Genomic DNA, 26673 nt, shown 5'->3' with positions numbered 1-26673 from the left:
CCGACGATGTGTGACGCGCTAGGAGCAGCAGAGATATTTGGCCTTATGACGCTGTATTACCTGGGAGCCTATCCTGTGTCTGTACAAGAACATGCAGTGGTGGAGCAGAGAAGGAGAGTTACTACTTTCAAACCATCAGCCAACGACCAATAGATGTCAACTTTTTTTCATGCTACCAAAAGTCCTCCTTGTGTGACAGACATGCCAAATAAGAGACCATCTATTACTATGTATCACAACTTGTGTGAACTTCCATATGAAACTGCCGGGGTATCTTTGTGAAACGCCATATCCCAGCGCCGTCTACCAACGCCGCAATGCATAATACACGACCAGGAGGTCCAGGACTTCAATCCTTGGCCCGCATCTCTCCCCACAGCCGATCGATGATCTGGAAGATGGCTGTTACATCTCGCATCGTCTCCTCATCCACCGTACCCCCCGCCCGTTGCTGAATCTTATCGGGGTGCCATCGCACTCGCTCGTCACGAAGCCTCGTGACAAATGCCTTCTCCCCAGTCTCCTCCAGGCGCATCCCGCGCACCAGGAAGGCCCGCACCGCCTCTTCGCTGATATCCTCCCTCTTCCCGCTCTCCAGCGGCCACGCCAGCGCCGCAGGCGTCCCATCCCACGCCCTCCACGCCGCCTCGTACTCGTCCCACCGCGCCGCCCACCGCCTGCGCTCCCTCCTCTCGTCGCCGCGGCGCAGGCTCTCCTCGACGTCGCGCTGGACCCGGCGCTGCCTGCGCTCCTCGTCCTCCTTCCTCCGGCGCGCCTCCTCGCGCCGCGCCCGCTCCTCCAGCAGCCCCGCGTGCGTCTTCTCCCACATCTTCTGCCGCACGTGCGCCGCGTACTCGTCGTCCGTCATGCGCTCCAGCTCCCCCTGCGGGCCCACCCGCTCCTGGGGGTACACATGCACGGGCTGCCCGTACACGGCGGCCCAGTAGTCGGCGCCCTCGTCATCTGCCATGGCGTCGAAGAGCGACTCGCGGAAGGCGGCCTCTGGGTCGAGGGCGGGCTCGTCGAAGGGGTTGGGCGGTGTCGGGGAGCGGTGGTGGCGGTGCCGGTGGCGATGGCGGTGATGGCGGTGGTGACGGTGTCGGTGGGATCTCCTCTCGTCATCGTCGCCGTTGTCGTCCCGATGTCGTGACTGGGAGCGGGAGCGGGAGCGGGAACGGGAGCGGTGGTGGCGGCGGCGGCGGCGGGAGGACTTATGGTCTTTGAGTTTTAGACGCGAGCGCCTGGGGCGTGTGAGGTCCTCAGGGTCATCGTTGCGACGGTCGTCGTCCTCCCTGTGGGAGTCTTCCTTGTAGCCATCTTCCCCCCGGCGGTCCTCCCCGCAATAGTCCTCTCTGGGGCGATCCTCCCTATGTCGATCCTCCTTGCGGCGGTCCCGCGTGTCGTGAGGCGGTGTGGGCGAACGGGAGCGTCGCCGTGGGCGCTTCGGCTCGGCATCGGCGTCGAGGCGGGGCTGAGACTCGTCGTGGTGCAAGTCGGGATTTATGGAAGAGAGAATGTGGCGCCGCTTGGGCGACCTGGGTGCTTCGGTCATCGTGGCGCCATGCCAACGGATCGTGGGTCTGGACGGAGCACCGATGAGGGTACGTGATGGTGAAACGGGGAGTTGGAACTTTCAAGTTTCACGGTGGTCGACCGGCAACGGCTGGGTAACTTGGGTTGGCTGTGGGGCGATGCACTGGCGCCAGGGCGACAAGACGTCAGGGCCCCACCATAGTACCTGACTATACATCGTAGTAGAGCCAGCTCCGATGCTGCTGCAGATAAAGCGGTGCATAGACACAGCTTCACTCTGAAGACATTCATCAAATCTCCGGATCGTAGCGCTGGGCAATGAATATCCCCTCTAATCTCCAAGACAGAGCCCATTTCCAAGCCCTCAAGATTCACCAGCCGTCGATCAGTACTTGTACTGAGTACTACTAGGACCAGTATGGAGTCGCCGACAGTGTGGCTTGAAATGCCAGGGGTGCATCCACTGTCTCCAGCGCTGCGACAGGGTCCACCCGTGAAAAATAACCCAATTGCGCAGCTCCCAGCAGTTCAACGTCGCCCGTGTCCTTTTTATTCTCCCGCCAGGCCCAAGCCGCCATCCCAAGCCGCCATCACAGGCCGCCATCACAAGCCGCCATCCCCAACTTGGCACCTTGATAGACCAGCCGCCCGCCAACTCGCCAGCTCGCCAATCGGCCAGTCTGCTCTACCTTCTCCTCTCCCTCTCCTCTCTCCTCATACACTATCCCACACAGCCGAGCAAGGCCATGGGGTGTAGGTGACACACGGCCACATCTTGAAGACCGACGGGACACAAGAGTCTGCGCTGCTCCTAGCTGCGCTCGCCAAACATGGGCGGCATCATCCTGCTGCTCGCGCTATGCGTAAGTACCACGGGGCGCACAAGACTCCCAACGAAAAGCTCGATTGCTGACAGGAACTTGCAGGTGGTCATGGCCCTGGCGTACGTGCCACCAAACAACTCGAACAATCGCGACGCTCGAGGTCAATGCTAACTGACATGCCAGGTCATTCCTCGCTGGGGCCCTGCCGCTATCTATGACGCTATCTTCGTCGCAATTACGACTGCTATCGAGCTTGGGCGTCGGCGTGCTTGTCGGCACATCCCTCATCGTCATCATACCGGAGGGAATTGGGGCAGCCACCTCCCCCGGGGAGGCATCACACATCCATCGCATCAGGAGTGTTGCACGGAGGAGCCCCTGGGGCATGGAGATCGACCCCCGAGATATTAGCAGCACAGCGCCCGCGATACATGTCGACCAGGAGGACGATGCTCTAAAGGACCTCTACGCCCAGGTGGAGGCGATGCAGATTGTAACACGTCGATCGGTCGCTCGCGGCGAGGAAGAAGGTGACATCCCTGAGGAAGACCACCATGACGATGAGGACCACGATCATGACCACGGCGGCCATGGACAAGACGAACATGCCGAATTCCCCGGGTTTGAGATTGGACTCTCCATGATCCTCGGCTTTGTCCTCATGTTCCTCATTGACCGCATCCCCAAGCACGCTAGCGACGGCCTGCGGTCTGCTCCTCAGACCCGGCACATCAGTCTCGACAACCTCAGCGGAGGAGGCAATTCCGGCGGCGGCGGCAGCGATAATACGTCCCAGGTTGACGAAGAAGCCGACGGGCTCATGGGCTCCCTGACACCCACGCCGCGCCGCGCGCGCAGCCTCGCCACGACGCTGGGCCTGGTCATCCACGCCGCCGCTGACGGCATCGCCATGGGCGCGTCGGCCACGGCTGCGGACACCAAGATGAGTTTTGTCATCTTCATCGCTATCATGATCCACAAGGCGCCCGCGGCCTTTGGCCTCACGTCGGTCCTCCTGCGCCAGGGCCTGTCCAAGCGCGCCGCCAGGGGCCACCTCATTGTCTTCAGCCTCGCAGCTCCCGTCGGCGCACTGGTAACGTGGCTCCTTGTGACCATCCTGGGCGGCGGCGGCAGCGAATCCGGCACGGACGACGGTGCCGGGATGTGGTGGACGGGTATGCTGCTGCTCTTCTCTGGAGGAACCTTCTTGTAAGCTGAACACTGAATCCCATCCGAAAGAAAGCATGGCTAACCATACCGTCTTAGATACGTTGCTATGCACGCCATGCAGGAGGATGCCGGCTCCTACGGCCAGGATCACAGCCATGGGCTCAACGGGTACGGCGAAGGCAGCGCTGCTCACCAGAGAAAGCCCAAGGGTCCTCAAATGCGGGACACACTTGCTACGGTTGTCGGCATGCTGCTGCCCCTGCTGACCCAATTCGGACACCATCATTAGACGGATGGTCCATGTCCACCCTAAAAGTCCTAATATAGGTGACATGATATCGTTGTTGAAATCAAATGCGGATGGGGAGGTGGTCGCTACGTGTACGAGTTCTGTGAGGGAAACAGGCCCTGTGGGGAAAATCCCAAGACGGTAATGATGGGATGATTTTCTTTGGCGTTCGGAACTTCCCTGTAAGATAGATCTTGTAAGATAGATCTCTAGAGGGTCATTGGGTTAAAAATGGCATCCGTTTGGTTATTGATGCTTTGGCTACCTAACCGTTACAATGGGACCGGTTGCTTCCACATACTGTTACCCAGGGTGCAGCGACAGAGCATGTGTTGATGCTGGGTAACGGTTATTGCAACGTTAACCCAAAAGCTGGGTTGTGCTGTCCTGGCCTCCTAACCCATCCTAACCTGCCCTATCCCCTATTATATAGGTCGTTGAGACCAAATCGGCGGCTGGATCTTCATGGTAGATTTGCTTCCCATGTCAGGCCAAGCTGATGTCAGGGTTACTGTTCCTACTCTACTACCCACATGCAAGACAAGTGTTGAACTGCCGCAATGCCACTCTGTGAAATGATTCTATGACGGCGATACCGTTTTGCTATTTGAGACACTAACGGCTATAACCGTTGTGGATAACCTAACATATTATCCAAGCTTGAGGCAAACCCAAATACGATTGTCCACATAATAGGCAAAATCACAAGACACAGGCGGAACGACGGGTATTCAAAATTGCAGCACAGAAATCCACTTTTCCATTTCATTCATAGCCAAAAAAAACTACCATTCCAGGGGATCCTCCTTGACGTCGCCCCGATTCGTCTTGGGCACGGGGACCGCCTCCACCTTGACCGGGCCGGTCCGCTTGAGGTACCCGGACCCGTCGAGCCAGGGGGTGTTGAGGGTGCGGCGCTTCTCGAACTCGCGGATCTTGCCCTCGAGCTGCGTCGTCAGGCCAATATCGTCCAGGCCGTTGATCAGGCAGTGCTTCTTGAAGGACTCGACATTGAAGCTTGCCAGCTCGGTGCCGTCGGCGGCACGGATGACCTGCGCAGGGAGGTCCACCTCGATCTCACGGCCGGCGCGGGCCTCGTCGGCGATGCGCTGCAGGGGCTCCTGGTCCAGGGTGATGGGCAGCATGCCGTTCTTGTACAGGTTGGACTCGTGGATGTCGGCGAACGAGGGAGCGATGATGCAGCGGATGCCAAAGTCGAGCAGGGCCCACGGGGCGTGCTCACGGCTGGAGCCGCAGCCAAAGTTGGGGCCCGTCACCACCAGGACCTTGGAGTTGCGGTAGGGCTCCTGGTTCAGGATGAAGTCGGGCTTCTCCTTGCCCGTCTCGCTGTCGTACCGCCACTGGAAGAAGAGGGCGCTGCCGAGGCCGGAGCGCTTGATGGTCTTGAGGAACTGCTTGGGGATGATGGCGTCGGTGTCGACGTTGGCGCGCTCCATAGGGGCGGCGATACCCTTCAGCTGGGTGAACTTGGGCATGCCGGCCGAGGTGGTCGGGGCGCCAGTCGCGGTGTCCTCGTCCTCAGGCACATCCATGATGCGTTCCAGGTCGTCGTCGTTAGAGATGTCGTCTGGGTGGGGATCCTCCACCGTGATCTGGGGCGATCCCTTGACAGGAGAGTTTCGGCCGGGGCCGGCAACCTTCCTGACGTCGGCAAGCTTGCCGACGATAGCGCACGCGGCCGCCATTACCGGGGACATCAGGTGGGTTCGTCCACCTGCTCCCTGGCGGCCTTCAAAGTTGCGGTTGGAGGTGGATGCGCAACGCTCCTTAGGCGAGAGAATATCGGGGTTCCTAGATCGAGTCAGATATGTCAAGTAGGGGTACAAAAAAAAACTTTCAAAAACTCACATTCCCAGGCACATGGAGCAGCCGGCCTCACGCCATTCGAAACCAGCATCGACGAAGATCTTGTCGAGACCCTCGCTCTCAGCCTGCTTCTTGACAATGCCGGAGCCGGGGACAATCATGGCGCGCTTGATGTTGGACGCTACCTTCTTGCCCTCGACGACCCTGGCAGCCGAACGCAGATCCTCCATGCGGGCGTTTGTGCAACTACCGATGAAGACCTTGTCAACCACAACATCCTCGACAGGAGTTCCGGCAACGAGGCCCATATATTCCAGAGCTCGCTCGCAGGCCTCCTTCTTGACGGGATCGGAGAAGTCGTCCGGTCCAGGAATGACACCCGTAATGGGAACGACATCCTGGGGGGACGTACCCCAAGTGACGGTTGGGGGGATATCCTGGGCGTTGATGTAGATCTCCTTGTCGAACTTGGCACCATCGTCGGACTTGAGGGTGGACCAATAGGCAATGGCGCGCTTCCACTCGTTGCTGTCGGGTTTGGGAGCCAGGGGGCGGCCCTTGAGGTATTCGAAGGTGATCTCGTCGGGGGCGATCATGCCAGCACGAGCACCGGCCTCAATGGACATGTTGCAGACAGACATGCGGGCCTCCATGCTGAGGGAGCGGATGGCCGATCCGCAAAACTCAATGACGCAGCCGGTGCCTCCGGCGGTGCCAATCTGGCCGATGATGTAGAGGATGACGTCCTTGCTGCTGACACCGGGGGCCAGCTCGCCGTCGACCTGGACCTTCATGTTCTTGCTGCGCTTGGAAATGAGGGTCTGGGTGGCGAGGACGTGCTCGACCTCGCTGGTACCGATGCCAAAGGCAAGGGAGCCAAAGGCGCCATGGGTCGAGGTGTGGCTGTCGCCGCAGACGACGGTGGTGCCGGGGAGGGTGAAGCCCTGCTCGGGACCGATGATGTGGACGATGCCTTGTCTCTTGTCGTCGAGGCCGAAGAAGGTGAGGTTGAAGTCGCGGACATTCTCCTCGAGGGTCACGCACTGTGTCCTCGAGTCGGCGTCCTGGATGAAGCTGGCGACGTCCTTGAAGTTATTGCGAGGGGTCGTGGGGACATTCTGCACCGCCGAGCACGCATCAGAAAAGCTGGACGAGACATATGTGGGGAGGTTTTACATACGTGATCGCTCGTCGCCAGAGTGCAGTCTGGTCTCCTAACCTTTCGGCCAGCCTTTTTCAGGCCCTCGAAGGCTTGCTGCGGGGCTCGTTAGCATGGCCAAGCACGAGCGGGAGGCGGCAGCCAAGGCTTGGAGGGGCAAATTCGGGGGACTTACCGGCGACGTCACTTCATGGACCAGATGGCGATCTGAGAAGGAGAATTAGTTGCCAATTCCTCCCAACCACTGTCGTGTTCTACACGGTCAGGACAGACCAATGTACAGCAGAATGGTGCCGTCTTCCTTCTCGTCGACAGTATGGTCCCGGAGGACCTTGTCGTAGAGGGTTTGCGGGGCTGTTATGGCGCCGGGCATTTTTGTGAATGTGGAGAGGTATAGAGGGCTGAAAAAACGAAGCCCAAGTCTCAGCAGGGAGTGGGTTCTGGATCAGAGGGGATCAAATCTCTGTCCAACGTAGTCGAGCACGGTCGAGGTGCTGGCGTCTTAAGAGTCTGGTATCACGGAGGAAGAAAAGGGAAGAGGAAAAATGGGAGAAACACAGGCTCAGGAAGTTACGGGATCGGAAAAAGGAATTGAAGCGGTATCGCACCGATGGTTCTGAGGGAGGACCCCAAGGTTTATGTACCTTCACGGCTCTGGAGGTGGCATGGCATTTGCAAGTACCATAGAAGCTGCACTCCGGTGCCCGGAGCTTGGCGGCGGTGGGCAGCGGGGCCCGATACCGGAAGCATGATGGCATCGCCTGTTGGCCCGCCCGAGGTCATCCACAAAGCCCGCCCGTTGATTCGTCGCCGGGCCAGCGTAGCCTCTCAGCGGCCTCTTCTGGCCTCACCAGATCCTCTGTAAAGCCGACTCTACGCACTGGAAGGGCCTTGAAAGCCCTTCAACCCCCTTGGAGGGCCTCCGATCCTGTCCCACCCTTCCTGTGATTCGCCCATCCCACTGCCACTCGCCTGGTACCTTGGACGCACTCGGCAAATCTTCTCCTCTTCTCCAGAGTCCAGCCCACGCTTACGCCGGTTTGCAAGTGACGGTTCATGGATGAGAATGGAACCTTGTCTCGGGCGTGTCCCACTCGGCCGGCCGCATTATTACGACCTTCCTATCTCACCATATCTCTCGTTCAATGGTTCCTCTCGCCCCCAATGCCCGGCTTCAAACCATGCTACATAGTAAACGCCAATAACCCAACAACCTGTAATAACCTGTAATACATCAATGGTGTGACGGGGACCGCCCGTATAGGGAGGCTGTGCCGAGAACCATGGCTTCATTACAGGTACTCGACAGTGTCCACTATGCCAGAAGCCCTCTTGGCCAGCTCCGCGTCACCGTCATCGGATCCAAGCTGGTCCAGAGTCTCATCTTTATCTCGGACTACCTGTTGCTGCCCCTAAAGATACTGAAGAAGCTCTACTTGTTCTGGCCCTCCATTTGCTCTAGCTAGGGGCGTCCGAGGCTGAGACGTGTATCGAACGAACGAAGAACAGAGAGCAGCTCCACTTTGGAGAGCACTTTCAAGTCTTGAGCGGGTGAGCCGATGGTCATGGTGCACTCGTACGAGTACGAATATTAGAAACCTTTGTTCCGAAACAGAACCCGAGACACTCCATGTGATGGACATTCGTACGTGGTAGATTTAGCAGATGAAACCACGCCCCCCATCGATGATGTGTGCAAATTAAAAGCTACAATATCAATGGCTTTTGATGGTAGCAGTAGTTTGGATCCTCGGGGCATATATTAATGCGCCGCGCTGACCATTTTGTGTCGCCAGCCAGATGGTAAGCCGCCGAGAGCTGCAGACCCGCTCGTGGTCATCTGCTGTGGCATCGAGGACCTGTAAAGTACTACTTGCCGTCAACTTCCACCAATGGCCTCTGCCGCGATACACAGAGATCTCAGTTGCTGTTGTACAAATCTCTAGATCTTGCGGCATCCATGCAAGTAGGCATCGCGAGGCAATAAACTTTTGTTCGCACGTTGTCAGCGCAATGTCGAGCTCAGAGAGGGCCGCCTTAGCCAAAGGGCGAACCAGGCTGACTCAGCAGGACTAGCCTGGCCCGGAACTGGAAGCGATGACCTGCAGGGCTGGGGTGGCGGCAACTCCCCGCCACAGGACACAGGGACGAGACGCCACCTGAGCAGGTACGTACCAGCCAGCTAGGTCCCGTCCGCCTGCCGTTGCTGGCGGCTCGTGCCCGCGGTGTTTGATCAGGTCGACGGACGTCTGCTGATGGAGCCTCCCTACCCAGTGGCCCACGGCCTACCCACTAATAATAGGCACTTGGTGCCTTCGTAGCGCCTGGACTGGGCGCTTTGGACAGCAGCACTCCACACTCCACCACTTCCAAGTTCTCAGTGCCCGACTGCCTCGCCAACCTCGTCATCAGCTGCAACCGCCGACTCTGCCCACCGCTCCCTCCCCCCAAAGCAATCGCCCCATGGTGCCTTATTTCCTTATGTCCTCGACCCATCGTGCTGCCATCGTCGGTCTCCATCTCTGATCACCCACCCCCTCACTGCCCCAGGACGGTTCTCCGCGCCGCCGTCTTGTCGCCATCAACTGTTGCCGACCTCGACTCGATAAATGGTTCCTTCGATGCGAAGATCGCATACTGGGCAGCTTCAACGTTCCCCACCGCCTCAACCCCCTTCGCAGGGTCGCCCGCGGTTCATTCAAATGTGGACCTGACTTCCCCAGCCCAGCGGACTTTGATCTTCGACCTAACCCCCCCTCCCCGGGCCGCCTCACGACTGCCCAACACAAACGAGGTCGGCGTCCTTTTTTGCCGGGCCCGAATCACACTCTGTCGTCGCTCTCTGCGCCCTATCTTACCAGAACATCGGAGGTTGTCGTATTCCCGAGACGGCCTCGCTCCGCCCGCCACCATGGCCGGCCACGGACCTCCCATGAGCTTCTCTGAAAGGAGAGGAAGCACCCTCAGCGAAGACTTGACGCTCGATACATCTACATCAGTTGCCAATCCCCGGATAGATAAAATGGCCCAGCCTCGGCAGCTTAGAGGGCCGCCAACCCCGAGCATGTCAACTCCCGCCGCCGACTTCGACCAGCAGCTCACTGGCTCTCCTCCCCCGCCCCCAACTCCAGCCGCCTCTCCGGGCCCGTCTCGCTGTCAGCCGGACTGGAGTGATGCCGCTGACGACGAGGACTTTTTCCTGGCCAAGGTCCGGCAGCACTTTAAGAACTGCTCAGGTCCCCAGCGTACGCGGATATTGGCCGATCTGCTGAACCTCTGCACCAGCCCCCAGCTGAGCTTTGTTCACCAATTTGTCAGTCCATTACTGAAAAAGGATCCATTTACGAGCTTGCCAGACGAACTGTGTTTGCGAGTGAGTCCGAACCCATCGGTGCCACCCGTATGCGTGAACCACTTGTCTGACCGCATTGTAGATTCTATCATTCATTGATGATCCGAGAGTATTAGCCCGGGCTTCGCAAGTATCGAGCAGGTGGAGAGATCTTCTGAGCGACGACATGACGTGGAAGAACCTCTGCATGAAGCACGACTACCGGCGGAGGCTATCTGAAGTGGAGAGCGTTGGTCCGGGTGGTATCAGCAGGCCTGCCATCCAACCCCTCGCGAACGCCGACTCTGAGGTGGGCAGCAATAGCTTTCCCGGTGCTCTGCCGCTGGTAGGTCACTCGAGTAGTTCCAGGAGCCTGGATAGTGGGGTGGGGAGACAAGCTCGACGACCTAAATTGAAGTCGTACAAGTCCCACTTCAAGCAGCGCTATCTCGTGGAGGCAGCTTGGAGGTCTGGCGGTACCTGCGTTACCCGCAACATTACACAGGAGGGAGGCGTCGTTACCAGCCTTCATCTGACCCCTGACTATATCATCCTGGCACTCGATAATGCTAAGATCCATGTCTTTGATACCCAGGGAAATTCGCAGCGTACCCTCCAAGGCCATATCATGGGTGTATGGGCCATGGTCCCCTGGGGAGATACCCTTGTGAGCGGAGGATGCGACCGCGATGTGCGGGTCTGGGATCTGAAGACCGGGTAGGTTGGGCATGCTCTTTTATACGGGTTGCCGGATGCTAATCTCGATCCAGGGCATGTCTTCATACCTTGCGCGGCCACACTTCGACCGTCCGCTGTCTTAAAATGGCAGATGAGAATACGGCCATTTCAGGCTCCCGTGATCATACCCTTCGGATATGGGATATCCGGACGGGCCTGTGCCGAAATGTTCTCGTTGGGCATCAGTCTAGTGTTCGATGCCTCGAGATCAAGGGCGACATTGCGGTGTCTGGTAGCTATGACACATTTGCGAGGGTTTGGAGTATCTCCGAAGGGCGGTGCCTTCAGACCTTGCAGGGCCATTTCAGCCAAATCTATGCCATCGCATTCGACGGCAAGCGAGTCGTGACAGGGAGCTTGGATACTAATGTTCGAATCTGGGATCCCTTGACCGGGTGAGTGTTGTTCTTTTTCCTCGTATTGGTTGAATGGAGGAGCTAACCGTCCTGGCAGCGAATGCCTGTCCGTTCTCCAAGGCCACACGTCTCTTGTCGGGCAGCTCCAGTTACGGGGAGATACGCTAGTCACGGGAGGCTCTGACGGCTCGGTGCGCGTCTGGTCTCTGGCGAAGAATGGTGCCATCCACAGACTGGCAGCCCATGATAATAGCGTCACTAGCTTGCAGTTTGACGACACTCGGATAGTCAGTGGGGGCAGCGACGGTAGGGTCAAGATCTGGGACTTGAAGACGGGGCAGCTCGTCCGCGAGTTGCTCTCCCAAGCCGAGGCGGTGTGGAGAGTTGCCTTTGAGGAGGAGAAGTGTGTCGCCCTAGCATTGAGGGGTAGTCGTACTGTTATGGAGGTGAGAATTCGCTTGAACATACGGTACAGGTTCCCATGGCTGATTGTTGCAGGTGTGGACATTTACTCCCCCGGATGACGTCCTCTACGATGGCCCTTCTACTCTTCGGCAACGAGTGCTTGAAGACAACCCCAACAGGCCATTGAGCGCGATGGCTCTGGATTATCGAGGCCCCGAGACCCTGAGCTCCAACGAGAGTCAGGATGGCATCTTTCGAGACGTCGCTATGACCGACGCCGGCCCTTCCCCTGCACCTCCTCGGGCCGGCAACACGACGTTCTTTCACGAGGATTAATCACCAGCGGCGATAGAAGTTTGCTTTGCTTAGAGCCTCCGGTGTTGCAAGCACGCCCCAATCGGCAGGGCCGACTGTGGTGGATTGTTTGTGGACACATCGCCACGGCTACCTGGTACTACATTTAATACTTGGCGCATTTTAGGCATGGATTCTACGAGGAACTTTGGGGTGCATGGTAATGGCGTTGCTGAGCCCACCTATGAATGGAATCATATGGCTAGGGGGACTGGACGAGACAAGAGGCCTGAGAGCCATTGATAAGTGACCATAGAATATTTTAGGCGAGGAGTTTGGCTTGGCGAGATTGAGGGATCAAGGCTATTACTGAGGCCAGCGCCCAGACAAGCCCAGGGTTGGCCATTTGCATAGGTTTATGTCTATTATTACTCGTACCAGTGTGCGGTTACACAGCGAGAATCCTTACAAGATTATAAGACGGCTTCAGCCAAAAATACACAAGTGCTATGATGAACAGTAAAGGCAGCAGACTCGGGCAGCAGGGCTGGAGCCTAGAGCCATGAAGGCTCTAGAGATACGTACCTACCTTGGTACTACTAGTACTACTAGAGTACGTATGCAAGTAAGTAGTAGGTAGTAGTAGTGAGGTGGGGGCGGTTCACGTGCTGAGCGCACCTCTAGCGCGTCGTGATTTTGCGTGCACCACTGTGTTCTTGGCGGGCGCGAGATCCAATTAACGCGGTTCTGCCTAGAGGCGCGTCATGAAAGCAGCGACGGCCAGCAGCTGCCGCAACTCCATCCCACCTATATCTTCCCAGCTCCGGGCTCGCCCACTCTTCACACTGGCTCTGAGAACTCTCTTCCGTCAATCCGTGCGCCCTCTAGTGTCCATCGCAACTGCGCCCGCTACACGACCACTGCGTTTCGCCATGGCGCCGAAACAAGCGACTTTGGGGTACGTCAAGCCCACCCAGCGCACGATTGGGTGCGTCTGATGGGAGAGGGGTGGCAGAGAAGCTTCCCAGTTTCGCGTAGAGCGAGGGCTAATGTTGTCCGTTTTGGTGTAGCAAGTTCTTTGGAGCCAAGGCCGACCCGCCGCGGCAGCAGACGAAGCTGTCCTTCGCGCCCAAGGCGGCCAAGAAGAATGACGCCGAGGAAGGGGCTGTGGATACGCCCATGGACGATGCGAATGCCAAGGAGAACGCGGATCCTCAAAATGGTGAGTTTTATATATCGCCTAAAGTACCGTCTATCCTCAAGGTATTAAGTACGAACGGAAAGCAGATTCGAAAAAGCGCGGGCGGACAGCCAGTAAGGCGAAGAGGGTAACACCAAAGACCACAGCGCCAGTGGAGAATGACGACGATGATTCCCCCATAGTCAAGCGGCCGAGGCGAAGAAACCGCATTAAGGTGGAGGACGACGAGGACGAGGAGGTCAAGGCCGAATCATCCAGCCCCGAAGCCGACTCCGAACCGGCGAAAGCCTCGAGTGGAAATAAAGGAAAGGAGCCTGAAGTAAAGGAGGAGGCTATGGAGGATGAGGTGGAAGTGTCATCGACTTCTTCCGACGCCGAGGATATGGACGTCGACGAGAAGCCAGAGGTCACAGCCAAGGCTCGCGCAAAGGTGCAGACTCAACTCAAGTCCGGGGGCAAGGATCCTTATCCCGACTGGGCACAGGGAACGCCTGTTCCCTACGCAGCGCTGTGCAAGACCTTCTCCCTTATTGAGATGACGACAAAGCGTCTGATCATCATGGAGCACTGCTCGCTGTTCCTGCGCCAGGTCATGCGCCTGACACCGGATGAGCTGCTCCCCACGGTCCTCTTGATGATCAACAAGCTCGCGCCCGATTACGCTGGGATTGAGCTTGGAATTGGCGAGTCGCTAATTATGAAGGCTATTGGTGAGACCACTGGCCGGAGTCTTCAGGTTATCAAGGCCGATCAGAAAGAGATTGGCGATCTTGGCCTGGTGGCCGTCAAGAGCAGATCAACTCAGCCGACCATGTTCAAGCCGAAACCTTTGACCGTCAAGGGTGTCCACCAAGGCTTGATGAATATTGCCACGGTTACCGGTAATGGTGCTCAAGGGAGAAAGGTTGACGGGATCAAGAAGCTGCTATCTGCAGCTGATGCGAATGGCAGTGGCAAGATCGACATCACGAAGGACAAGGGCGGACCGAGTGAGGCTAAGTATATCGTGCGCTTCCTGGAAGGCAAGCTGCGACTGGGCCTGGCAGAGAAGACGGTGCTGGTTTCGCTGGCTCAGGCTGCCGTCTGCCACGAGGCCGAGCTGAAGGGCAAGCTGCCCAGCACATCCGATATGGAGAAGGGCGAGGCAATGCTCAAGACGGTGTACAGGTTTGTCCCCTCGCTTACTCCCAACTGACTAGCCAACATGATTGCTAATTCGATCCAGTGAGCTCCCTAGCTACGACGTTGTTATTCCGGCCATGCTCAATCATGGCATCCTCAGGCTTCCTGAGACCTGCAAGCTCCAGCCCGGCGTGCCCCTGAAACCCATGTTGGCGAAACCAACCAAGGCCATCACCGAGGTCCTAGACCGTTTCGAGGGGCAAAATTTCACCTGCGAATACAAGTATGACGGCGAGCGAGCTCAGATTCACTACGTCGCAAAGGACGCACCCGAGGAGCTGAGCCAGGCCAAGCCGGACGCGAACAAGGAAGCTGCGGGAGGCGTTGCCAGTATCTTCTCTCGCAACTCAGAGGACCTGTCTAAGAAGTACCCCGATGTCATCTCCAAGCTTCACACCTGGATCAAGGAGGGAACGCAGAGCTTCGTCCTCGACTGCGAGACGGTGGCGTGGGATGTCGTCGAGAAGAAGGTGCTGCCGTTCCAGCAGCTGATGACACGCAAGAGGAAAGATGTCAAAGCGGAGGATGTCAAAGTCAAGGTGTGCGTGTTCGCCTTTGATCTGCTCTATCTCAACGGAGAGGCTGTGGTGAAGAAGCCTCTTCGTGAGAGGCGAGAGCTACTCACCCAGTCGTTCGTGCCGGTCGAAGGCGAGTTCGCGTTTGCGACCTTCATGAATGGCCAGGAGCTGGACGAGATCCAAGTATTCCTGGACGAGAGTGTCAAGGCTTCCTGCGAGGGACTCATGGTCAAGATGCTGGACGGGACGGAGAGTGGGTATGAGCCGAGTAAGCGCAGTCGGAACTGGCTCAAGGTATATCTTTGCCTCTCATTCATTTTGATATTCCAACCACTAATCCGGAATTGCAGATCAAGAAGGATTATCTCTCCGGCGTCGGAGACTCTCTAGACTTGGTCGTCTTGGGAGCCTACCATGGCAAGGGAAAGCGAACGTCTGTCTACGGCGCATTCCTCCTTGCTTGCTACAACCCGGCGACCGATACGTACGAAACTGTGTGCAACATTGGTACCGGTTTCTCTGAGCAGGTGCTTGAGGATCTCCACAAGCAACTCTCGCAGATCACCATTGACCGCCCTAAGCCCTTCTACTCGCACTCTTCCGGCGGGCAGCACCAGCCCGATGTCTGGTTCGAGCCACGCTACGTGTGGGAGGTCAAGACGGCGGATCTGACCCTCAGCCCGCGCTACAAGGCGGGCTGCAAGGAGGGCGTCGACCCGGCCGGCGACAAGGGCATCAGTCTGCGCTTCCCGCGCTTCATCAAGTTGCGGGACGACAAGAAGCCCGACGAGGCAACCTCGAGTCGCCAAGTGGCTGAGATGTACTGGAAGCAGGAGAGCGTGACCAAGAACAAGGCGCCTGCTGTGGACGATGATTTCGAGTATTAAGACTTGGCAGAGGTTGTTTTGCCGAGACTGAAGAGACCTTGGCTGGATATTTGGTATACTACATGGCTTGAGAGGCGGGTTTCTGGGTCATACGGAGGACGGATTTAGCGCTTGCATTGCTCTACGAACCAAGAGGGTCTATTATCATACTCTGGCGTTGGTTGCGACATACATTATGAATTCACACATTGCTGATGCTATCTGTGTATTCGGAGACGAAATCCAATTGTGCTAGATGTAACCGAAAATGATCAAATGCTAATGTGTACACAGATAGGTAGCATGGCTGTTCTACTCTATAATATGGAGTCCCTCCCACGGGCGAGCTCTTCGTCTCGCTCGTGCTCATAATCATCATCATCATCCGGCCTGAGCAGGCCCCTCTCCTCACTCTCGCCGTCCTCGCGCGCGAACCCATGTCCGTGGTTGGAGGCCCCGCCCCGTCCCGGCGCAGTGCTCGTGCGCTTCGTTTCGTCTGCACCGTTGAGCACGTACCAGACGTCCTTCTTGGTGAGGATACCCTGCAGGGCGCCGCGGTCGACAAATAGGACGTAGCGGAGGCCGAGCCTCTGGAAGTAGGAGACGACAAGATGTAGAGGCGTGCGCGAGGAAAGGGTGAGGGGCGTGTGGTCCATCCAGGGGCGGAGGTCGAGGGTGGTTCGCGGGTCGGCGAGGGGCTGGTGGGAGAAGAAGGCCTCTGTCTCAGGGGGTAGGGACCGCGGGGCGCTTGAGGCGGCGCGGATGTTGTAACTGAGCTCGGCACGAGAGATGTAGCCAAGGAGGATAGCGTCGCGGGTGTCCGAGACGACGGGGAAGCCGCGGTAGGGCTGAGCCTCGAGGATGGAGGTGAGTGAGGCGATGGTGTGGCCCGTGGCGGTGAGGACGACAAGGTCCTCAATGCGGGTCATGATTTGGGAGGCGGGGAGGTCTGGGATCAGTGCCTCCTCGCTGCTGTCGAGGTAAGGGTACTCGTTGAAGTGGATCCAGGACTCGTAGATGCCCTGGCGGGAGAAGGCGTCGCCCACCCATTTGGAGATCATGACGGCCACCATGATGGGAAGTACGTAGGTGAGGGCACCGGTGAGCTCGAACATAATGACGACAATGGAGACGGTCATGCGCGTCACGCCGGCGAGGGCGGCAGCTGCGCCGACGATGGCGTAGGTCCCTGGAGTGACACAGGGGACGTCGGGCGCGCAGGACTGGAAGAGGAAGAAGTCGGGAAAGCTATCAAACCACATCTCCATGACGATGCCTAGTGCGCGCCCTGTGAGAGCTCCAATAGCCATGGACGGCAGGATGACGCCCGCAGGAATCTGTAGACCGAAGGTGATGGCGGCGAGGAAGAAGCCGATCACGGAGGCCAGGATGAGCAGGACTATGTTGGAGACAGACTCGGCCCCTTTCTTGCAGAGACCAAGCTGGTCGTCAAGGACCTGCGAACACTCAGCAAAAAGGTTGGACACAAGTTCCGTCTTCTGCGCCTTCATGTAAAAGTTGGGATAGTTGATGAGGGCCGTCAGGAGGGCCACAACGAAGACTTGGACGACAGGCCCAGGCAGCCAAGTGTTGGCCTTCTTCCACCGGCTCACGGCCATGTTGACCTTGATGAACAATCCTCCGTAGATGCCCTAGAATTCGTTAGTCAACCATGATTAGCTATGACGTGACTTCATGATGGACTTACACCAATAATGCCTAGCAGGATGTAGGGGATGATTTCAAACCCATGCCAGTCTGTGCTGTACTTGGTCTGGTACAGCACAAGTTTGCCAGAGCGGAAAGGGTCAAAGGCCTGAAGAGATACGGCCGCCGTCATAGCGCAGACGAAGCTCTGCCACATAGTCTTGTCCGGGAAATAGTATGATAGTTGCTGGTTTCAGTAAGCCAAAGTGGTTCCACGAAATGCAGTGAACGGGGTATCGTACTTCGAGACTGAACAGCACGCCTCCAATGGGCGACCCAAAGGCGACTGAAATCCCCGATGCTGCTGCTGCTGATAAAACCTCTCTCTTACGTGCTTTAAAGGGTCAGCAAGGCTGTGAGAGATTGGATCACCATTGAGGTAGGGAGACGAACCTTCATTCCCGCTTATACTCTTGAACGGCTTGGTGAAGACGTTGGCGCAGCAGCAGGCAACATGGACCAATGGACCCTCCTTGCCTAACCACATGCCAGAAGACACAGCCAGGACCTTCCCCATGTTAGTAGGTGCTATTAGTACATCCTGGACAGGGTACGAACCAGGCCAAACGACTTGGTAAGGAGTGTCCAGGCGCCCAGAAGCCGTCGAATGACGAATCCTCCGAGAACAGTCTTGATCTCTGGAATACCGCTATGCTTGGCATAGATGGCATAGTGTTGCACCAGCAGGGCAGCAAGGGACGCACACGTTACCTGGAGCATGTTAGCAAGATCATGGGTCACAATGCGAAAACCAAAGCCAAGACAAGTGCATACCGAACCGATAAAGTAGAAGATATAGCCAACCGTCCATTCCCCGCCTGTACTCGACACCCCCAGGGCTTCGCTCCAGGACTTCCAGCCTGAGCACTTGGATCCCTGGTCATAGCCATAACAGCAGAAGGTTTTGCTGAGATAGAAGTGGCCTCCCTCAGGCCCGCTGGAGCAGTAGCCCAGCTTCAGATCCGCCAACCAGTCGGCGGTAATGTTGATGGCAGCGGCAATGGCGCCAACCGAGAGGCCGGTGAGCAGCAAGATTATCCACACCTGGCTGGCATCAATAAGCTGTCGGGTATAGCCAATGATCCCAGCGCTTGAGGCGAGCGAGCGGAGACGCTGGCGCTCCTTATTGTACTCAAAGATCCAGTCAATTGCTGTCAGGTCCTCGTAGCCGACACGTCTCCCAGGCCCCTCGATGTACCAATCGGATGGTGCGCCATACTTGGTAGAGTGGTTCAGGTGGTCGACATCGGGGATATTGTTGTAGTCGCTCCCGGCTGGTGACGGGGCGCGCGGTGCAGGGGATGTCGACGACGATCCACCTGCGATGGCGGCGAAGAGGCGCGCAGGGCCTGAGAAGAGCGATGGCTGCTGTCGACGCTTGAAGGAGAGGGGCTCGCCCAGGTCGCCGTGGATGGGATCGTCATCGAGGATCTCTCGGTCACGCGGGTGGCGTCGACCACGGTCGTCGTCGTCGAGATTGTCATCGTCCCCACCGAGGAAGTCGATCTCGTCCCTGCCGTCCGAGTGGGTTGGCGTGTTGGCACCAGGGGAGTGCGAGGAGGACGAGGCAGAGCGCGCAAAGGTGTTGTGAGGAGAGATGGGCATGGTGACGATGCCTCCTATCCCATCTTCCCCCGTCAGCGTGGTGGGCGTTGGATTGCCCGGCGTGAGGAGTCGCAGACTCGTGGGGCTCCTTGTGGTTCTCCTGGTGGTGCTCGTGGCGCTCGTGGGCCGTCGTCTCGTTGTCGATGTGTGGTGGTGTCTCGTGTCCTCATCGCCGACACCGACACCAGCATCGACTCCCAGTCGAGCGCTGCGCATGCTCCTTACTGGTGCTCCCTACTGGTGTGACGCGGTTGGGGCTTATCGCTGTGACAGCTCAAGCTTATCGGGTAATCTTGGACCCACTCCGTCCTGCTCTTGCAAGCCTGCAGAGTGCACCTGCCCTAGAGGTTCTGAAAAGAGTCAAAGTCACAGGTACTTGCTACTCCAAAGGCTCAACCTTCGTCAGTATCCTCTCCAGACTGAAAGTCGTCTAGAATTCCTGCATGACGGTGGAGGCGGCCTTTTAGCGGGTCTCTAATATCTTGCGGAACCCTTGATGAGAATCCCCATCTTTTCTTCTTCTTCCTTGAATCAAAGAAATGGAGAATGGACCAAACCACCAGCCATGAAGCTCGGCCAGGTGACGCCGCCAACCTGGCAAAAATCAAGACTCTGCTCAGAGCAAAGGATGATACGCAGAGATTTGTCGGCCTTGCCCTTCTGAAATCGGTCCTCGACAACTCCCCGGAGCTCCGCGATGACCACGATGTTATCCAGAGCCTGTGGACCAGCATCTCCCCCAAATTCCTGGACCGCATGCTCAGGACGGGGTCAACTCCCTCCAGCAAGGATGCAAAGGACATGCTGGACCTGGCAGTCTCTGTATTGCACATATTCAGCCTTCTTCTGCCCGAGTCCTCGAGGGACGACCAGAGGTTCACAGACCGGATACCCCTGCTCGTAGCAGCAGCTCTCCATAGGTGCGTTGACCAGCCCGACCTGGCTTGGGCTATATACTCACATTAAAACAGTCATGGGGAAACAACCGTACTGCTCTTGCAGCTTCTGAATACCCTTGCCAACGGGCAGCATGGCGCGGAAGCTCTTGTCCAGGTGGACGACCTGAGCCCCCTAACCGAGATGGCTCCCGCGCAGCCCCTAGCCCTCCAGGCCCTTTACTATGCGTGGTTGAACGCAATGGGAGGGTCTCTTTCCAAGGAGACCTTAGCGGAGAGAATCAGCGAAACCCTTAAAATCTTGGTCCCCTCATTTTCGGGGACAGATGCGGTGACACTGCTCGACTTCATGGGCAATTTCTTGCGACAGGCCGACAAAGCTGTGAGTAGTTTTGCCAGTAGAATTTCCACCCTTAACCTCAGCTCACGGTTTATTTAGATACTGCCTGTGCCTCCTCCGTGGCTCAAGACCACGGTCGGTTACATCAAGAATCTAGTCACCAGCCGCCCGACTCCAGAGGCACGAGCTGCCTACACCAATGCTGCGGCGGCTCTCCTTCAAGTCTACCCAGAAGAGACCGCAAAATTACTCTTCACCGAGGACAAGACGGATGAAAAGCCTTTCGGTTATCTCTTCGTAAACCTCCTGCTCATTGACATCCGCTCATCAGCTCCGATGCTGCTGGAGCATCTCAATAGCCCAGAGTACCCGAAAACGTCACGGAGACTGGCATCCGCGTTTGATGTCATATCTCTATTCGTTGGTTTTTTGTTAAGGTCACTAGATGAGGATGGGCCGATGGTGATGCAGCCAGACAGTCTTCTCAAGCTGCAAAAGGGTCTCTCCGACACCATGTCTGTCACAATCGAGTATCTCAGAGACAGGTGGGACGCCGCCGTAGCCGGAGCCATGGGTCTCCATCCAGATGCTCGTGCTAGCACCGCAGACACTTCGATGGGATCTCGACACACGCTGGCCTGGGACTCCATGAAAAACAACGCCGATGAGGATCCCTTCACCCTCTCGGCTCTCCGCGCACTGAGCCTGTGGCTGAGGGAGGACGAGAATGATACTCTTCGCGAAAAAGCCACCGGCTTGATCGACATGCTTATGGATCTGTATCAATCCAGCTCATCTGGGGAGCTTGACTTTAGGTCCCCTGTCCTTGTCGCTCTTGAAGCCCTCGTTGAGACTGATCAAGGCCGGGAGATTCTGGTTCAACACGAGGGATGGAAAGTCCTCAGCAGCGACCTAACATCCATCTTACAGGATCCCTCTCGACTGTCACTTGATGAAGAGGCGTCCCGAGGCATCGACATCGTCCGCATCCTCCTTCCCATTGTAGAACAGGAGCGCACCGGAACAGCCGAGGAGTGGATGAACCTCATCACAGCCGTGGCAGCGTGGAATCTACCAGAGCAGCCAGCAACTCCCCTGCTGCGCGAGTTTGAAGTTGCCGTACTGCAGCTCTGCAGCTCAGTATTAGTGAGTGCCAATCACGGCATGAGGAAGCGGTACACACACTCTATCGCGGCTATAGCAGGGCTCGCTAGCACTCTCCAAAGGTCCATTGACCGGAATGATCATTTGCGCGAACCGATGGACGATGTACTCAGTACTTTAGCTAGCGTCAGGTAACTGCGTCTACAGGGAGTCATGGTGATAATATTCAGGCTTTATGGTGGAAGCCGAACGGCTCTGGATTTGGTGCGGCCGCGTTGAGATGATGTGGCTGGTCTAGTTTCCTCTGGCCTGCGTCAATCCGGTACACCAACTCTAACAACCGGTCCGGTGCTAACGCTATCTGATGCGCCCGGAGAGCTCGGCTAAGCTTCACGAAGATGATGTGAAGACAAGAAAAAAAGACAAGTCTCATCCATCGACGAGATCGGTGCTACTCACATATACCTTCGGCATCAATCACACAATACCAGCAGGCATGGCACCACCACCCACACATTTCAGCGTCCTGTTTCTAGGCTCCGGCCAAAGCGCCAACCCTCTAGCCAAGGCGTTTTCTAATGCCGGCAAGACCACTGCTATGATTGAGCGTGCGGCGCTGGGTGGGACATGTGTCAACGTCGGCTGTACTCCGACAAAGACAATCATTGCCTCTGGCCGTGTGGCGTACCTCGCCCGACGAGCTCCCGAGTACGGCGTCAAGACTGGGCCCGTTGAAGTGGATATGCTCAAGGTCAGGCAGCGCAAGCGTGAGATCGTGGAGAGGTGGAATAGCGGAAGCGTCAAGGGGTTGGAGGGCGCAGGCGTCAAGATCCTCATGGGAGAAGGGCGATTCGTGGGAGAGCGAAAGGTGGAGGTCACATCAAAAAATGGGGAGACGACGGAAGTGAGTGCCGACACGGTTTTTATCAGTTCCGGAGACAGACCATCTCGTCCGGATATCCAGGGCCTGGACGACGTCGACCAGGAGCGCGTTGTGGACTCCACATCCATCATGGAGCTGGACGTCGTGCCGAAGCATCTCGTCGTGTTTGGCGGAGGGTACATTGGTTTGGAATTTGGGCAGCTCTTCCGCCGCCTTGGGGCCGAAGTGACCGTTATTCAGCGCGCGAAACAGTTGGTACCCCAGGAAGACCCCGACGTTGCGGACTGCATGCGAAACATCTTTGAAGAAGACGGCATCAAGGTGCATCTTTCCAGCACAGTCCAGTCCATCTCCCCGGCAAGGGACCCCAACATGCCCTTCGTGGTCAACTTTGAAACTCCCACTGGCAAAGCGAGCATCCCCGGTTCACACATATTGCTGGCGACAGGACGCATTCCCAATACGGACATGTTGAATCTATCTGCTGCCGGTGTCAACACAACCGCCAAAGGACACGTTATGGTCGACGATAGGCTGCAGACGAGTGCCAAAAGCGTCTACGCGCTGGGCGACGTTCATGGAGGCCCGGCCTTTACGCACATGTCTTTTGACGACTGGCGCATCATCCGAACCAACCTCCTCCCGCTGTACGCCATCACGACTCCCGCCATGTCGACAACACACACCTCCAAGTCGCGCGTGCTCACTCCGTACGTCATGTACACGGACCCACAGCTGGGCCACGTCGGTCTGCACGACCGGGACCTGACGGAGCGCAAGGTCAAGACGGCCGTCATGCCCATGGAGCATGTGGCCAGAGCGCTGGAGACGGCCGAGCCCAGGGGTATGATGAAGGCCACCGTGGACGAGGGGACGGGCGAGATCCTGGGCTTCACATGCCTGGGGATCGAGGGCGGCGAGGTCATGTCGATGGTGGAGATGGCCATGGTGGGCGGGCTCAAGTGGTGGGACCTGGAGGCGGCGGTGCTGGCGCATCCCACGCTGGCGGAGAGCTTGAACAACTTGTGGGCGAATCTGAAGTAGGCTGTCGATGCTCTTAGGTGTAATAGTTTGTTGTAGGAGTAATGATAATGATGATGATGACCATGATGCCCGATGATGGCTCTGACCGACTTTGCGTCTTTCACGATGCCTCGACCGGTGTTGCCGTGTTTTGTCTCTCGGTCGACTCTGTCTCCAGGGCTGCTGCCTCAGTCTTGCTCTTCTGCTGCTCGGTCTTGGCCCTCTTCTTGCGTGCTCGACGGACCTCAATCTCCAAGTTGAGCATCTCGGCGTTGACAGTGACGAGCCGGGGCACGACCTGCTCTATCGTCTCGACAGACAGGCCCTGTGCGTTCCGGAGCGGCATGGGAGCTAGGATACCGAACCATCGCAGCGGATTCACGGGTTTCGACGGCTCCTCCTTCTTCTCGTCGCCATTCGCCGCATCGCCCGCGACATCTTCCTCCCCATCCTTGTCCCCGGAATCGTCCTCGCCCTTGTCCTCATCCTCGTCTGTTTCCGCAGCAGCAGTAGCAGCCGCAGCATCAGCCACTCCGAAACTCGGCACGCCGTCCCGCCCCCCACCATCGACCTGTATGCGCAGCAGCCGAGACGCCTGCATGCGGTCGTCGTACTGGTCCTGGCCATAGCGCAGGCCGCGCTCGGCGGAGAAGTTGGCGCGGGCAATGTTGTGGTAGACGCCGGACTGCAGGCGCGAGAGGCGGTCGCGCAGGCGGGTGTACTCGTCGAGGAGGGCGAGGTAGCGCTCAAGGAGGGAGTCGATGTGGTCGGTGGCCATGGCTGTCTTTTCTTGGGGGTTGTGGCTCTCTGCTTTGTGGTGATGTAGTGGTGGGTGGTGGTTGTTAAGATGCAGGAGGAGAGCTGCAGGGTCTGGGCTAGGATGATCTGGTGTGGGGATACTCTTCGTGGTGCCTCTGCTAGTACCTTGTATGCAGCACAGTCCCAACTTCTGGTCCAAGTCAATGGCAATAATACCCGAAATTAAGCGATTGGATTTTATCATCATTGTTCTCACTAAATTCTGGTGTAGATGATATAAATATAGACCTAGACATAAACCATGTTCAAGTAAACGTCCTTCTCTTAACCCACCTTGAGCTCCTCGACGGCCTTGTAGAAGTTCTCGTTGGATACCTCGTCACTCGCAACATCCCCTCATTAAACACGTCCTCAAGTGCACCGAAATATTATCACACACGAGATGGAAATTCCAGGTTCAATCAGTCCCGCCTCGCCCTTGCTACGATTTGGCGCCATGTCGACTTGCCGTTAGCAGCTCGTCAAACGCCATGATTACTTTCTCTGTCACGTCCGCTCGCTGGCGGATGAGAGTCTTGAAATCTCCAAAGGAGGTAATGCTTGCCATGCCTTTAAAGTAGTGATCTGCGCCAGCCAGAATGATCAAAGTGCCACAGTCGCCGTAGAGGGTGGCGATTTCAAGAAGATTGGGCCCTTTGAGACGAGGACAAATGCCAGTCTAGGTATCTACAACAACGGGCGATCACCAAAGTGGGATGCATATGGTTACATACAAGTCGCAGTCCACCTAACTCTTGATGAAGCATATTATACGAGCAGTAAGATTTGACAGATGTATTAACAAAGAAACAACCCCAGTTTCCTTCGAGGTTTCCAGGCGGGGACTTCATGTCTCAGGTAACTCGGTAGCTTGCCGGTTTGAATTAGAGGGCAGAAGGCTGCACTTGGTCTCGCGTGACCAAACAGTCCAGGTTTAGCCATCTCATCTGGCATCTTCCACTTTCTTTCCAACCAACACCAGATCCCAGAGTCCATTGTCCCCCAAAACAGATCACCACCATCATGAGATTTGGCCAGGATCTGCACCGTCGCATCATCCCAGAATGGAGCCAGCACTATGTCGACTACAACTTGTTGAAGCGGCTCACCAAGTCCTTCGATCTACCGGGTAGCATCCACGGCTGCCTATTCCTTGTCCCCCGACACACACTGACGCTGCTCCAGACGTCTATGAGCATTTGGACACGAGTATTTCTGCTCTCGATTCCTTCTTCCAGCTGCGCTTCAACTGGTCAAAGGTCGCCGAGACAGAGCTATGCGAGTCGTTCGGCCTGGGCACAGAGCCAACGGCAATTCCGGACGTGACCGCCACATGTCCCGCCGAGTTGGCGCTTCTCCATGCGGCGTTCTCTCAAATCCAGCAAGACGTCAAAAAACTTCAATGGTTTGCCAGGGTCAACACGGATGCAGTGGCAAGGATATTCGCCAAGCTTGATCGGTATGGCCAGGCAGAGGCTTCATCTTTTCGCTGTTCCCAGGCTCAATGGCACGAGCTGCACCCAGGATGGGAGTCCCAGCTGCTACACCGACTCGACAGACTCGACGGCCTGATGGCAGACACCGATCGTCACCTCAGCCTCTCGCAACTAAATACAGGAACCACAGGGAAATCACTGTATCTCGCCCACGCATTTCGCCAAAATACTTGCCGCCAGGTTTCCACCGACGCTGTGCAGCATGCTCTACAAACAGGCGGTCTCACATGCGTCATCCAACTCATGACATCTACAAAGCCTAAGCTCAGTGCGTCGGACCGGGGATTTTTGAATCTCATTCACAGCCTGTTGGATTTCTCAGCCATGTGTGCACCCGAGCAGTTCAAGGCCTTGTTGGACTTGCTACCGTCTCCTGAGCAATTCGTGATGGAGTGTCGTGTGTTCAAATGGTCCATCATGGCTACCAGAGCAAGAAACAGACGCAACATGAGCTCGAACTCGGGGACTCCCGAAGCACATACCCTGATAAACACCTTGGACTCTGATAAACTTTTAACAAAAGACCGTTTTGACCGCCTGCCATTACACTACGCTGCTAGTCACCAAACCCCCGAGGTTTCATGTTGTCAAGAGTTGGTACGAGCTCTGGGAGACAGCGCAATACAAGCGATATTATCGACTGACAAGGAAGCTCTAACACCTCTTCATCTTGCGGTAATGGGAGATAATTTACAAACCACAATTTTCTTAATCGACACCATTGTTTCCCACAATGCTGATGGGTTGGAGTCGCATGCCAGGACTATCATGGGAGAGCTCCTTCACGTTGCTCTCAACAACCAAAACGACGATATCGTCCATAGTCTGCTCCAGGCCGGTGCAGATATCAGCTTTCGATCCAGTCGGGGCCAAACCGCTCTCCATGTTGCGGCTGAATTGGGGCGGGCTGACTACACAGCAATTATCCTCCAGTCTATGTCCAAACAAAGGACCGAGCTTGACGTTCCTGACGATTCAAGAGGTTGGACTCCGCTATTCCTTGCTTGTGTGGACGGTTATTATGACATTGTCAAGCTCCTTTTGCAGGCTGGGTTAAGTCAGCAGAAAACTGATTGCCTTGGCTGGACTGCAAAGGAATACGCAGTTTTCAAAGGCCACCTAGCTGTG

At 56.8% G+C, this 26673-nt stretch overlaps 9 protein-coding genes across 9 annotated transcripts; 5 read left to right on the top strand and 4 right to left on the bottom strand.

Annotated features, from left to right (window-relative positions):
* Positions 1-349: 349 nt before the first annotated feature.
* ACO1O0_008124 (uncharacterized protein) lies at positions 350-1552 on the bottom strand (the record flags this gene model as incomplete). The annotated part of the gene is made up of 1 exon (XM_083197490.1): positions 350-1552. One exon carries the CDS (start codon positions 1550-1552, stop codon positions 350-352), a length of 1203 nt encoding a protein of 400 aa, XP_083046958.1.
* Positions 1553-2363: 811 nt separating this feature from the next.
* On the top strand, positions 2364-3816 carry ACO1O0_008123 (Mn(2+) transporter ATX2; the record flags this gene model as incomplete). Its single annotated transcript, XM_083197489.1, has 4 exons — positions 2364-2396; positions 2460-2476; positions 2541-3566; positions 3624-3816. The coding sequence occupies 4 exons, from the start codon at positions 2364-2366 to the stop codon at positions 3814-3816; spliced, it is 1269 nt and encodes a 422-aa protein (XP_083046957.1).
* A 785-nt stretch (positions 3817-4601) lies between these two features.
* On the bottom strand, positions 4602-7175 carry LEU1 (3-isopropylmalate dehydratase LEU1; the record flags this gene model as incomplete). Its single annotated transcript, XM_083197488.1, has 5 exons — positions 4602-5628; positions 5686-6761; positions 6824-6898; positions 6978-7009; positions 7076-7175. The coding sequence occupies 5 exons, from the start codon at positions 7173-7175 to the stop codon at positions 4602-4604; spliced, it is 2310 nt and encodes a 769-aa protein (XP_083046956.1).
* A 2691-nt stretch (positions 7176-9866) lies between these two features.
* On the top strand, positions 9867-11968 carry ACO1O0_008121 (dehydrogenase E1 component-domain-containing protein; the record flags this gene model as incomplete). Its single annotated transcript, XM_083197487.1, has 5 exons — positions 9867-10175; positions 10237-10850; positions 10904-11266; positions 11325-11673; positions 11726-11968. The coding sequence occupies 5 exons, from the start codon at positions 9867-9869 to the stop codon at positions 11966-11968; spliced, it is 1878 nt and encodes a 625-aa protein (XP_083046955.1).
* Positions 11969-12858: 890 nt separating this feature from the next.
* On the top strand, positions 12859-15714 carry cdc17 (uncharacterized protein; the record flags this gene model as incomplete). Its single annotated transcript, XM_083197486.1, has 5 exons — positions 12859-12914; positions 12997-13148; positions 13214-14294; positions 14353-15121; positions 15178-15714. 5 exons carry the CDS (start codon positions 12859-12861, stop codon positions 15712-15714), a joined length of 2595 nt encoding a protein of 864 aa, XP_083046954.1.
* A 296-nt stretch (positions 15715-16010) lies between these two features.
* On the bottom strand, positions 16011-19005 carry GEF2 (chloride channel; the record flags this gene model as incomplete). Its single annotated transcript, XM_083197485.1, has 6 exons — positions 16011-17345; positions 17402-17587; positions 17643-17701; positions 17794-17908; positions 17959-18111; positions 18175-19005. 6 exons carry the CDS (start codon positions 19003-19005, stop codon positions 16011-16013), a joined length of 2679 nt encoding a protein of 892 aa, XP_083046953.1.
* Positions 19006-19551: 546 nt separating this feature from the next.
* On the top strand, positions 19552-21540 carry ACO1O0_008118 (Neurochondrin-domain-containing protein; the record flags this gene model as incomplete). The annotated part of the gene is made up of 3 exons (XM_083197484.1): positions 19552-19925; positions 19977-20283; positions 20341-21540. 3 exons carry the CDS (start codon positions 19552-19554, stop codon positions 21538-21540), a joined length of 1881 nt encoding a protein of 626 aa, XP_083046952.1.
* Positions 21541-21841: 301 nt separating this feature from the next.
* ACO1O0_008117 (mercuric reductase) lies at positions 21842-23272 on the top strand (the record flags this gene model as incomplete). The annotated part of the gene is made up of 1 exon (XM_083197483.1): positions 21842-23272. One exon carries the CDS (start codon positions 21842-21844, stop codon positions 23270-23272), a length of 1431 nt encoding a protein of 476 aa, XP_083046951.1.
* A 100-nt stretch (positions 23273-23372) lies between these two features.
* ACO1O0_008116 (uncharacterized protein) lies at positions 23373-24029 on the bottom strand (the record flags this gene model as incomplete). The annotated part of the gene is made up of 1 exon (XM_083197482.1): positions 23373-24029. The coding sequence occupies one exon, from the start codon at positions 24027-24029 to the stop codon at positions 23373-23375; it is 657 nt and encodes a 218-aa protein (XP_083046950.1).
* Between the last annotated feature and the right edge of the window lie 2644 nt (positions 24030-26673).

This window comes from Amphichorda felina (genome assembly GCF_050947745.1).
Source record: "Amphichorda felina strain 45539 chromosome Unknown scaffold_8, whole genome shotgun sequence".
Taxonomy (NCBI): domain Eukaryota; kingdom Fungi; phylum Ascomycota; class Sordariomycetes; order Hypocreales; family Bionectriaceae; genus Amphichorda; species Amphichorda felina.
This window is presented reverse-complemented; position numbering and strand designations above follow the sequence as displayed.